The 13,647-nt window shown below is 40.8% G+C and overlaps 1 protein-coding gene across 1 annotated transcript in view; it reads left to right on the top strand.

Moving 5' to 3' along the window:
• The window catches only part of TIAM2 (TIAM Rac1 associated GEF 2), an 88,766-nt gene that overhangs the window by 30,302 nt on the left and 44,817 nt on the right, over positions 1-13,647 (top strand). Inside the window, exons 9-13 of the mRNA XM_054514355.1 lie at positions 1,936-2,103; positions 4,819-4,929; positions 5,342-5,420; positions 6,373-6,465; positions 7,505-7,765. Of these exons, the coding sequence (XP_054370330.1) occupies positions 1,936-2,103; positions 4,819-4,929; positions 5,342-5,420; positions 6,373-6,465; positions 7,505-7,765 (712 nt within the window). The remainder of the gene's footprint in view (positions 1-1,935; positions 2,104-4,818; positions 4,930-5,341; positions 5,421-6,372; positions 6,466-7,504; positions 7,766-13,647) is intronic.

Here is a 13,647-nt window from a genome sequence, read left to right as displayed (position 1 = left end):
CCTCATCACCTTAATCCTCTATGATATTTGGTGATGGGGTTTTTTTTTTCTTTGTTAATAGTGAGATTTATTCCAGTTGCACAGATTTGGAGTGCTAGTGTTGCAGGGCAATAAACCGTTGTAGTAGTTGCAAACCTCCCTTGCTGAGGCAGGCATAGCATTGGTTTTCCCCAGAGAAAGCCACCAGGGAAATTCAGCCTGACTCATGTGTGCTAATCTCTCACAGCCTCCCTGCCTTGCCCCCTTTCTCCTTACTGTTATTTACACTGTGGAGGTAGGTCAGGCTTCATTCTCAGGCAGTTGATTTAGTGCTGAGAGGACTAGAGTTCCACAGGAATCATCTTCTTCAACATCACCAGCATTACGAGCAGGCTGCACCTACAGCCGCCAAGGTCAAACTTCTCCTGGTGTGGATTTCAACACTGTGTTAATTGCAGTAGCAGAACATGACTCCTGTTATGTATAAATTGATGGATTTCAGTAGGATTTCCATCACCTGTGTTAATTGAAATTTCATGTTCAACTAGTTAAAAGGGATGGTTGAGCAAGACAGACAAGATTAATGAAAAGACTTAGTTCATTAATATTATTTCACCAAACCACTATTCTGGCATCACATTATTATTGTGCCACAATCTCGTTTGTCTGTAACCTGAATTTCTGCATTGTTTGGTAATTACCTGGAAAGGATTGCTTGCTTCACTGTTTTTACAGCCATAGTTGTTATTTGCAAAAAGAAAAGAATATTGTCTCTCTGTTGCTACTGACAGATTGTTGTCAATAACTTTGCTGCCTGCAGCAAGGAAAAGAGGCTCTGTGCAGCTTTTACAGCAGCTTTTAATTGTGGTGAACCCTTGGGCTTGTGTCCCGGTTGAGAGGGGGCAGAACTGTGTAATCAAGGGTCTTTATGTAGGCAGCAAAGTCCCCCAGCACAAAAAACAAGCAAAAAATACTAACAAAAAGCACAAAGGAAGTAGGGATGCCTGGGAACAGCTCAGGATATCTTAAGATATGCCTTGGGTGGAAGTCTTGCCACTCTATTGAGTTATTGTCCATTTTCAGTGGCTGCATGGGGAATCAAGGGACCCATCTGCATAAACTTAAATGCCTTGATATAGGTAATTAAGTGGTGTGCTGAATGGGCTGACCCAAATAATATGTGAGACTCCGAATTCTGAACAGCTCTTGGTGTTTGTCTTCTCCCGTGTGGCTTCCTTTGAACCATGCAGCCTGAAGTGCAGTACAGGAGAAAGCGTGAAAGTGAAGAGTGAGAAAGTGACAGGGAATTTATTTAGGACTGATGTTATTTGATCAAGCAGAGTGGCATTGGAAAGAGGGAGAATGTGGAGCAAAATGGTAAACAGGCAAAATACCCTCTGCTGTCAATGAAACACAGTGTTCTCAAACTGTAAATAAAATAGGAGCACTTTATTCCTACTTTAAGCCTTTATTTTTTTATGGCTAGCCTTGCTCCACAGTGCTCTCTGCTGGAATTTTGTTGTCATTGTCTGTCAAAATGACACCAATTCAATTTATTTATTTATCTATTTATTTACTGAGTTATTTTACATGTATTGGTTAGGTAAAGTTGTAGTTGCAGTTCTTCTTAAAAATTTATTTCCACTGTGATATAAAACCAGGTAGATACATATTTCCACAGTCAGTTAAATCAATGATTAGTATGAGACAAAGGCATGAAACTCCATCATGGGAAAGCACAGCAAGTTCAATCTGAGCTCTAGAAAATCAGGCCTTCAGTAGTGAATGAGAGCAGGTAACAGAACTCTGCCTGGATTGCCATGGGGAAATACACAGCACTGTTTTTGAATCATAGCCAAATCAGCAAACTGCTAATGTAATTGAAATGCTTTGTTTTGGTTTTTTTTGTTTTGTTTTTTAACATTCATATATGTTGTACTTTTGTCTCGTTTCCAGCAGCAAGTTGATGATTTTTTGAATGTCTACAGCTCAGTGCCAGAGAGCATCCAGAAGGAGAATGCTTGGGAAACACAGACATACGTTCATTTCTGTGATGGCCAAGCTGTGGCGCTGACACTCAAGCCAGAGCACAGGGTGGAGGATGTTTTGTCTTTGGCATGCAAGGTACTTATTTTTCATGCTCAATTGCTCCATGTAAATAGCTGTGGACTTGAGAAAGAACATAGTATATCAGTGGATGCATGAATAGGGAAAACTGTGGTAAGATTATCATTATATATAATAATACAGTAATGAGATAATATATAATACTAATAATGCATAATGAGACAGCAACAGGGAGATGCTTAAGGCACATTGCTCTCTTTCCTCAGTTGTGGTTTTTATATGCTGTAGCTAAGGCAGCAGGGTTGTGGCAAGGTTTTCAAGATCGTTGCTGGAGATAGCACACAGGGAGTGCTTCAAGAGCAGTGACAGTGCACCAGGCAGCCAGCCCTGGGCAGTCTCAGCACGTGTCCACTCTGTGTTGTCCTTGCAGCAAACCCAGTTGTTCTGTGCAAATTAATCACAGAGGAGCAACAGGGACTGGTTGAGCTAGAGTAGGAGATTAAGACATTCAAGACTGCTGTGACAAAGGCTATCATATAGGTTTGCTTCTGAAATGACCTTTATAAGCTTTTAATGAAATACAAGCTCTATTTGTGAATTTCAAAGAGTGAGTTTGCTTGTGAAAGTCAGTGCTGGCAAATTGAGAGGGATTGCTGTAGACCAGGAACAGAAAACTGAGTCACAGGTTGAAGGTAAAATAGAAATACCAGTTTTAGCTACAGGCAAAACACTAGCACCTCTGGAACGTTGTAATATACCTAGCATTTCTGCCTCCATATGTGTCAGTGCTTGAACTCTATAACTTCATGTTTCAAGACACTTAAATGATGCTAAACAGCTTTTTGGAAAAAATTACCCCTTTACCCCCAAGTTCTCTTTTCTGGCCAACTGGTAAATATATTTTATTTACTTCACAAGGGGAAAAACAGGGAAAAAAGAAGTCCTGTGCCGGACAAGATCCAGCTGTAGCTTTTGGCATACGTTACGGTGAATTTCCATGTTAACTCATTGAACTGCCTTGACGTTAATGAAGTTTGAGGCTTTAATGGAGGAAAGGACCCAATTTAATGGCTCTTTTCACGTGCTAATATTGAGTGAGGAAAAAAAAGAGAAAAGCTTTTAACAATCCAGAGTAAACTATAGTTTTAAAAATCAAAATAAATCAAAATAAGCGCTCTGATTTAGGCAAGTCCCAATGCATCTCCAGGGCATCATTAAGAAGAAATTATCTTCTTGTTGCTTCTCCTGGTGGAGACTGAATCCTTGAGAAAATGTTTAAGATTAGGCTTTACTTTTAAAAACTTGTCTGTGCCCGGTCAGGCTGAAGGGATTGTGTGATACACGGGTTGGCCACCAGGTGGCACGGGAGAGCCAGAACATTCTGAAGTCCTTGGGGCACCATGCGAGACCCCTAAAGGAGGAAATAAAATTTATAAAAGTAAAATTAAGTTGGAAAAGGAAATTCCTTACCTCTCTTATTCTATAATTCCAAAATATTTGTAATTGTAAAGCTGACTTTTAATTGTCATTGTCTGTATCTCATGAAAATTTAGTTTTAAATTCCTTGATTTTTTTTCTTAAATGTTTTTCTGTTTTATTTTGTCTTTCTATTCTGTGTGTAAAGCTTTTCATAAGCATTCTCTAATGCTGAATACTTTCTGCTCATCTGTCCTGGTTCTTTTCCTTCTTACATTTTCATTCTGCTCTGGTGAGTGTAAGGAATCTTTCTTCTTAACAGAAAATGTTTGAATGCTATGTGGATAAGGCTAAAGTTCAGAAGAGTTGTTAGGGTTTTATTTTACCCCTTCATCAGTGCTTTATGAGGTTTATACTTTTCTCATTTCTGTTTTCCATCTGAGGTTTTTGGATAGCACGTATAAAACAACTTGTGCATTTGAATTCAATTTTTCAGGATTCAGAACACAAGTAACTTGTAAACTGCTTAAGTTAATTACCAGTTACTCAGTAGAGTTAGATTTGTAAGCTGCTGAGTTGCATTAAAGGGGTTAAATAACCCTCAGGGAGGGTGTCAGTCCTCTTCTTTTGGAAATGTTGCTTCCTCCTGTTTTAGAACTGTTGGTCTATTAATATGCTAAAATGAAGTGTTTTGTGCCTTGGTCTCACCCGTATCTTGATTTTTTCAGAGCCTCCCATCAGGGGCTCAGCACTTTCAGGCTAATATCCTTTGGGAATATCCCTATTTCCCTTTGGCTTCCTGTTGAGACAGGATCTTTGCTTTGACCTCATGTGGTAAAAAAAAAATAGGGGAAACTCTCTGATCATAGATGAAATCCAGCAATAAAAATAGAATCTAATAAAGGCAAACCCTTAGGGAACCTGCTTGCCATCCCATCTCCTCTCCTAACTGCCCATACATGCACACACATTTTCTACATCAGAAGCAAAAGCTGCTAAGCAGAACTAAATCATCAGAAGTAGTCATAGAAAAAGGTGCTTGTGAGTGCTAAGTTCAAAAGGACAGAAGACTGTTGAGATATCTTTGGAAACATATATTAGTGCTCAGTTAACCTAATAGCCAAGACAGAGTGTTCATTAAAGGATTTGGGAGGATCATAAGGCAAAATGGAAATAGCACTGTAATCTTATATTTTAAGCATCTAGTTTTGTTTATACTACAAAAATAGGCAGAAAATTACTTTTTGAGATTGCTTTTGCGTGATTTTAGAAGCTTGTTGTGTGTGTCATTTCTCTGTCTTCTAGGATTCGGGAAATAAATAATGAATTCCAAACTCCATTCTTTTTCTTCTTTAGATGAAACAGCTGGAGCCAAGACACTATGGCCTACAACTCAGAAGACTGGTTGATGAAAATACTGAGTATTGTGCTCCTGAGCCATATGAATACATAGTAGACCAGGAAAGTGTAACTCCTTTTAGATAAAGTTTTGTGATGTTGGTTGAGCTGCAGTTGAGTTATCACCTACAAATATGTGAAATTTAGGTGTAAAATGAGGTTTTAAAGCTGTTCTGGGACTGCATTTTAGTTCACAGTTTTGAGTAGCTAGGCACTGCAAGCACTTTCTTCAAGAAATGTTTGAAGATTTGAATGAGGCTTTTAGTACAAAAGTAAAGTGTCAGCTTGTACTGCAGAGTGGGTTTTTGGTCTTTAACTTTAGTCCCACTAATAGCAGTGATGCTTACAAAGTAACACAGTTCTCTATGTAAAGACAGCAAGTCTTGATGCAAAGAATTTTGTACTTGTTTCTCATGCTGTATCTGGGGTTTGACTTTCATTTTCATTTTTGATGACTTCTGCTACTGTTCTTTTCTAACAGGTGTATGATGAAATAGAAATTTGTCCATTAAATGTTTATCATGTTCATCTGACAAAAACTGAAAACATAAGTGATTATGGTAAGCTCCCAGGAATTCTTCTTTTTATTCTTCTCATTGCTTACTTTCTCTCTTTGGGACTTTTGAGTTTCTGAAAGCAGACAGAGCCATCCTTGATAGCTCAAAGTATGAGTCTGCAAAAAACTCAAGGCATTATAACAAAGACCCAAACTGATTGTTTTACTGGCAAGTGCATTTTTTATGTTTTGGAAGGGTCCACTTTCTAATTTTCCTACAGTGGCTAAATAATTGAAGCATGGGCTTGTCAGAAATATGAATGTCCTTTACCAGGACTAATATGAGTGCTCTCAGTCAGACACTGGTCAAGGTCTGCTATTTTTTTTTTTTTTTTCTAGTGAGATCCTCTGTTGGCACAGTATCAAAAATATCCTTTGGAACTAATTCTGACAGGCTTTTTGTCTAGGGGAGGTAGTTATGCATATAGGAATAATTGCATATCTTGCAAAGGAATAATTGCATATCTTGCAAAGATACCTTTGTAAGGCAGCTTTATGCTGTGCTTTAGCTGCAAGTCAGTTTTAAGTTATTATTTTCTGGCCTTTCCCACTAATTAGTCTAGTATAGTTTATTGCTTTATAGTTTGGGGGGTTTCCACTTTTTGGAGTTGTTTATGCACCTCTGTGTCTGATGGAGACTCTATAGAGTTCTTACTGTAAAGATGGACTGTGCTGTGTTATGGAAATGTCATGGAGCTGAGGTAGAAAATACTTTTTTTGAAACCTTTTTTTTTTTTTTTTTGCATCAGATCGTGGCATTTTCTGGGAGTTGAAAAGTCTTACTAATTTTAACAGGTTTTACAATGACTGGGTCACCATGTGATAATTTCTATATGCTCTGTGGGTGTGTTCTCATGAGAAGTATCTTCCTTCTCATGTAAAGTCTGCTAAATACAGGAAATAAAAGGGAAATGTTCCCAAGAAAGTTTATTTGATTTAAACCTCTTTTACTTCAGGCTTTGCTGTCACAGCCCAAGTTGCTGAGAATGAACATCTCACCCATATCTTTGTAAGTGATGTTCTCCCTGATGGATTGGCATACAAGGAAGGTATTGTATCCTGTTTGTGTTTAAAACTATTCATTATCTTTTTTGAGTCCGAAAACTTGAAGGAGCTTTAGTAACGCTGTCTCAAATATTTCTCAGCTTTTACTATTCACAGTTTTCTTTCCTGAAGACCGTGGAAAGTATGTAATAGAAGGAAAAACAGTGTCTACAGAGTAACTGAATTATCCTTTCAGTGTAGTGGGGACAGTTCTTATTCACCCTTGGAGACAGTCTGTGTTCAGCCATCCAACTGAGTGCTTTTGCACAGAGGAACAGACTGGAGAAAGAGTTCATCTCACACCAGGGAACTTCATGGGCTTGATCAGTTTCTATGAGCCATTGCTTCCACTTTTGCTGGCAAAAAGCCTTCCTCCCCAGAGCAGTTTTCTGCATACATTTCTGTGAGCACCTTCCCACTGCACTGCTCAGAAAATGTGCCTCTCTTCATTGGCACGTGTGAGCATCATGTAGGTTCTGCTAGCTGAAAAATAGCCCCAGAGAAATGGAGATAGATCTGAATTTGCTACCTGATGGTAATATCTCCTTGGTTTTGCTGACTTAGAAAGACAGCACTTGCTACTGTTTAGATTTATATAAAAGCTGATAAAAACCTCCATCTTTAGTTGTTGCAGCTTTGCATGAATAATTTGATCTCTGTGACTAGTGCCTTGTTCTTCACAGCTGATGAAATATGTGTTATGGTGCTGTATAGTGATGGTATCTGGTTGTGAGAGGTGCCTCTATTCTAATCTTCTTGAAAGCTGTGCTGCTCTCCCACCCACCCAATTCTGAAGCATCTTTAAACAAAACCAACTTGATTGCTGTACTGTGGGTAGCACCTATCAAAGTAAGCAAGCATGAGGTCAATCTGTATAATTATAGCACAAATAAAGCTCCCATTGGTTTAATGGACTTGTGGTAGGATTTGGGTATTTGAATTCAAACAAAAAAGATAAAAAGCAAGTCAGCACAAGGTTTGAGTTGTTACCCTTTTTATATTATCTTACCTTTTTTTTTTTCCTTTGCTTTCACATGCTGCCAGGGCTCCGAGTAGGCAATGAAATCCTGAGCATAAATGGAGAGGCTGTGTCTGATCTTGATCTCAGGCAGATGGAGTTACTGTTTTCAGACAGAAGTGTAATGCTTACAGTGAGAACGAGCCATTGTGGTACCCAGCAACCCTTATGTGTGTCCTGGTCAGATGGTGACATTTCCAGAGACCCAAAGAGTTTGTTGCCCCCTCCAAACCAGTCACAGCTCCTGGAAGAGTTTCTAGATAACTTCAAAAAGAACACAGCAAATGGTAAGAAATTGACAATAATTCTATTACTTCCAACTCACTTCAAATATAACTGTTTTTTAAAACTCAGTCATGATCAAAAGTGTGTGCTTGCCTTAAAAACACAAGTACAAACTGTTTAAGTTCCATTTGTGCTCAATATCTGTCTGTTATTAATTTTTTAGGGAGTAGAAATGGAACAGAATATGATTATGTCTGCAGGGAAATGATAATATTTTAATCTGTTTGTCTTTACCATCCAGTATTATCAAGTGTTCTCTTAACTGTTCTGTGTCATCTCGAGTATCTCCAGCACATCCATTTCCCAGGCATCAATGGTTGAACTGATGTGATGGCTTTCAGAAGCAGAGTATTGTTCTGTGTTTGCCGTGCTTTCTGTGTGGCAAAGTACCACTTACATTCAGGGTTTCTTCAATGCAGTAGTCATCATCACCTCAGAAAGGAGTCATTGAGCTCTGCTCCCATCCGGTGACATGGTGTTCCTGTTGGGTACAGAGGCCATTGTGTAGAATAAAGCCTATGGAAAGAGCTTTTGTGGGGATTGTTCTGCTTCTGCCTGCTCACATTCCTTACCACTATTTTAAGCACTGGGTGGAGGATGTATCCTAACAGTGCTTATGTCAGGGTGAGATCCTGGTGGGATGTGAGGAGCACCAGGCAGAGAAGGAGCCTATGTGGTAAGGAGTGCTCCTGGATGACATGACAGCCCCCCAGCTCCAAGGAGGTGCCAATGCCCACTGCTGGGTTGCCTTTTCAGCTGGAAATAGGAGGTGCACATAGAGGGGCTCTGCCCCTGGGGGTGGAGGCAAGCCATGGACTCCCTTCCCTTCCTTTATCTGATGTTACGTCACTGGAGAACCACATCTTGTCATACCAGAACACTTGTGAATGTCTGTCTGAAATAGAAAGTACGTGGGGCTTTGCTCGCCTTTCGTCCCACACCTTGACTATTTTTCAAACAAGGCAGAAGGAAATGTAACGAGATTTTCAGGGTAGAAGGTGCAGTTTCGTCACTATGACTCTGGAGGGTGCTAGTAAAATTCTGCAGGAAAGCTAGCCAGGATGCAGTGCTGTGTGAAGGGAGCAGCAAGAGATACAAAAAGAGATCGCTGATTTTTGCATATAATTACGATGGCGAGTGTTTTCTGATTGGAATTCTTTTCGTAATTAAAAATGGGAGAAGAGAAAGAATCACATAGGAGAAGTTAGAGTGGATTTAATTATAAAGCAATTTTATTAGGTCATCTTTTGAAATTAAAAGAAATCTGAATACAAGATTTGTGATTCAGTAAGTAGCATCTCTCTCAGGGGCCTTATTTCAATTTAAAATGCCATTAAATTGACTAGTGGCACATAAAAGTTAGTGTCATAAACCAAAAATTATGATAGAGCTAATTAATTACATAATTATATCAGGGCTATCATCAAGCTTGTTGGCTTGATATTATAGGCCAGCATTACCTCGAGTATTCAGTGTAATAAATGTATGTGTCCATTCACTAGATTCCTCATTCCTCAGGGATAAATTTGCAACCTGTGCAAATATTCCATTATAATAGGAAATTACTGTAGTATGTATTATACTTTAAGCACTAGTGGATAAAGGGACATAGTGTATTTGCTTTTCTGCTTAAAAGCAGTTAAGGAAGATTTATTTTATTCTGAAAGGGAACAAATAGTTCTAAATTAAGCTTCGTGAGAAGAACTTTTATGTTAATTGAATTCAGTGCTTAGTGTCTGATTACCTGATCAGTTCAAATGGAAACAGAAGAAAATGGCATTACTTTGAATTAATAGATAATCATAAAGGGTTTAACTGTTCTGTGTCCTGTTACTCAGGAATTGAATAAGATTTTAGATTAATGGAGGGGATATTTAACGATCCAAGCAGGGATTTGGAGGTCAAGGACTCTTAAATTCATACCCAATCTTTAGGAAATTCATAGAATCATTAAGGTTGAAAACAACTTAAAAGTCATTGAGTCCAATGTTTGACCAAATGCTGCCATGTCAACCAAACCACAGCACTCAGTGCCACATCCAGCTGCTCGTTGAACACTACTGGGAAAGGTGACTCCACCACATCCATGTGCATCCCGTTCCGATGCTTAACCTTTCCAGTGGAGAAATACTTCCTGATGTCTGACCTCAACATTCCCTCATGCAGCTTGAGGCCATTTCCTCTTGTCCTGTTACTAGCTCTCTGGGACAAGAGGACAACCCCCACCTGGCTACACCCTCCTTTCAGGGAGTTGTAGAGAATAACAAAGTCTCCTCTGGGCCTTCTTTTCTCCAGGCTAAACACCCTCAGCTCCCTCAGCCATTCCTCATATGACTCACTCTCCAGACCCTTCCCCAGCTCTGTTGCCCTTTCCTGGACACACTCCAGCACCTCAGAGTCCTCTCTGCAGTGATGGGCCCAGAACTGATCACAGGATTTGAGGTGAGGCCTCACCAGTGCTGAGTACAGGGGGACAATCCCTGCCCTGCTCCTGCTGGCCACACCATTGCTGAGCCAGGCCAGGATGCCATCGGCCTTCTTGGCCACCTGGGCACAGCTGGGTCATGCTCAGCTGTTTTCTTTAGCACCCCCAGGTCCTTTTTCCCTGGGCCACTTTCCAGCCACTCTTCCCCAGCCTGTAGCCCTGCCTGTGGCTGTTGTGACCCAAGGGCAGGACCTGGCCCTTGGCCTTACTGAACCTTGTACCACTGGCCTCAGCCCACGGGTCCAGAGATGTCCCTGCAGAGCCTTCCTGCCCTCCAGCAGATCAACACTCCCACCCAGCTTGGTGTCACCTAAAAACTGACTGAGGGGGCATTTCATCCCTTGTGCAGATCATTGATAATACATTAAACAGGACTGAGCCCAGAGTAGCACCACCCATGACTGGCCTACAACTGGGTGTAACTCCACTCACCACCCCTCTCTGGACCCAGCCATCCAGCCAGTTTTTAACCCAGTGAAGAGTGCACTTGTCCAAGCTATGGGCTGGCAGTTCCTCCAGGAGAATTCTGTGGGAGGCCGAATCAAAGGCTTTACTGAAAGCCAGGTTGGCTGTGTCCACAGCCTTTCCCTCATCCATTGGTTGGGTCACCTTGTCATTAAAGGAGGTCAGGTTGTTCAAGCAGGACATAGCTTTCCTAAACATGTGTTAGCTTTCCTAAACCATGCTTTTCCTAAACCTGTCCCCTGGTTGTCCTGTTTAATACTGTTCTGCTTGAGTAGAGTTGAGTGAGTCACTGTTAAGACTACAGTTTTCAAAAATAATTTCTAACATTTGCTTGTCCATATTGAGTCTGTTCTTCTGAAGCACCACCTTGAAAGTCAGTGCTGGAAGAGGGGACCTTTTTAAAAAATCAAGCTCAATTCGGCTGAAGGTACATAGCAGGAGTTAAAAAAACTTCAATGCTCCTGCTGTTGCTTCCCTGTTTTTAGAAATTAACCCTGTCTTTCTAGAGTGCTATGAGATTAATGAGCTAAAATTAACAAAGTGCTTAGAAAATGGAAATTTTTAGCACTGAGTCATACAGTAATGCCCTGCCTAGTGGTTGGTGATGACCACCATGTGAAAGCAAAACAGAACTTACTTAAAAGTAAGTTATGAATGACTGGCTTCATATAACTTGGACAGTAATAGTTTGTGCACATTTGTTTACAGTTTTGTAATTGTTTGTAGTAACTTTGATGAATGCCTTTTCCTACGTATTCTGCTGTGTTGAGGATACCCAATTATACCTCGTGGCAAACCATGGCAGCTTTTACTGTATGGAAGGGAAGTGATTGACTTTCTCCAAAGCCACTAATTCTGCCACTCCTGAAAATTATTCCCAGGGAATTTTTGGTGAGAGTGATTCATTTTCTCTAAGAGGTTGTTATACCCTTGTAGCTGTATTTTGGACCTGCTGTGGTTGTATCATTTGATCTCCCACGTGGCACCACTATGTTCCTGCTGCTTAGCTGCTTGGTGAGTAATAAGCTTATCCTGGAAAAGAAATGAGATGAAATGCTTTTAAAAAATGCACTCATAAATGTGGAGCAACTAAATTTTTTCCAAGCCCCAGTGCCAAGAAACTTAAAGAAATATTTATGTAGAATTAAAAAATGAGGAAATTGCAATGAAGTTCTTATAGCTGTGGAGCAAAAAAAAAAAAAGAGGAAAAAGTGCCTCATTTTAGGATGGCATGGATATTTGAGGAAAAACAACAGAGGAGGCACAAAAATTGAAAGCTATATTTAGGGCAATGCTGTGTGGGTTTATGGTATATCTATAGATATACCATATCTATGGTATGAGGCAGGAGGTAGAAGCATTAGTAGGTGTGAAAATTGGTTGCAGAATGTTAGTTACTGTCAGAGTTGAGCAGAATTTTCTTTTTCCTCAGAAAGTGTGGTTTTGCCAAAAAAAGCTGTTGTTTTTGGTTAGCTGACACTGTTAAAATCAACACTCATTTGTAAATAGAATTCTGTGATTAAAAAGAAAAAAAAAAGTGGGGATGGAAGGTTGGAAATGCTTTAACGAGTTTCCTTGATGAAACACTTTCATCTCTGAGGGCTAGAAAGTTAAATGGGAGCTAAGTGGGAAAGAAACCACTTAAAAAAAAAGGAAAGAAGAAAATTCAAAAGTAAAAAATAAATGGTCATATTGTTCCTGTGCTCCGTGTTGTACTCCTCACCTGGGGGGTGGGGTGCTTACCTTCTGAGCAGGGTCTGGGTTCCTGTCTGGCCCTTCTTTCTGGAGGCACAGTCCCAGGAGCAGTGAAGAAGCCCTGGGTGCTGCTGTCAAGGAGGAGGTTTGCTCCTCCTCCTCTTCCTCTAGCCCCATAGCACTCCTCCCACCCCTGTGCTGGCAGCAGCACTTGCTGCAGCCCCTGCAGCTAATCAAGGAGAAATCTTCCTCCCCTGCCCCCACACTCAGGCAGTTGAACTGATGGGTGCAGAGTTCTGACAAGGGCCAGAGCCAGGTAAGGAGGAGGAGCGGGGAGCAGGCAGGAGCCAGGGGAGAGCTGGTTGCAAAGAGTGCTACTCTCAGAGGCAGCAAGTTCTCTTTCAGTTGAGCTGCACACAGAACACTGCTCTAGCTACTTTGGAGCAAGGGTTTTGCCCTCTGCTTTCCCTCCTCTTGCACTAATGTCTGGCCAGCAGTGTAGTCTGGGACGTGCTGGTTTGAGTCACTCATGTTGAAGCTATTTTGTGCTGTAAAAGGCATGGCTGGAGTCAGGGAGGGAGAGAGAGTCAGGCTTCATGCTTTTTGACAAGTGGCTGGGCTGTGTGCTGGAGAGGAGCAATTACATTTTAGTTCCTGATCTGCTAAACATTGAGATATTTTTGCAAAGTGTCAGTGCTTCAGGAGGAGGATCAGTGGTTTGAATCCTCACATGGAAAGTGGCTCTTCTGTTCACCAAGACATGTGCAGCATCTGATTTTAATCTTAGTAAGCACCCACAAAAGCAAAGCACATCAGTCGGCCACAAGTTTAATTTTTATATGACTAGATTATTAAAAAAATTACTTTAATAATAACAACTGATTTGGATTCAATTCCAAGGTACTTCCTGTTTCAAATGCACTTTGCTAGGTGTTCTAGATGCCTCTGTAAAGTGTGATTACAACTCACTGCTTCTCCAGAAAACTTTGCTCCATTCAGCTTTGTCAGATACCGCTGATTTGAGGGAGGAAAAGGAAGGCAGATGTTGGTTCTGTTGCCAGCTGTCTCTCTGCATGTTGCTGTGCACACCTTTCCACACAGCACCCTGTACATCCTTTTTCAGCCCCAACCTACCCTGAATATCAGAAAGACCTGTGTGTCCTTCTTAACAGAAGAGATAAAGTTAGGAAGATGTTGACACTAAGGTGGCCTCTAGCTCCGACAGCTGGGGGCTGTGCC

The sequence above is a fragment of the Molothrus ater genome, chromosome 3 (assembly GCF_012460135.2).
Source record: "Molothrus ater isolate BHLD 08-10-18 breed brown headed cowbird chromosome 3, BPBGC_Mater_1.1, whole genome shotgun sequence".
NCBI lineage: Eukaryota > Metazoa > Chordata > Aves > Passeriformes > Icteridae > Molothrus > Molothrus ater.
The sequence above is the reverse complement of the archived record's forward strand: the minus strand, read 5'-3'. Positions and strand labels throughout refer to the sequence as shown.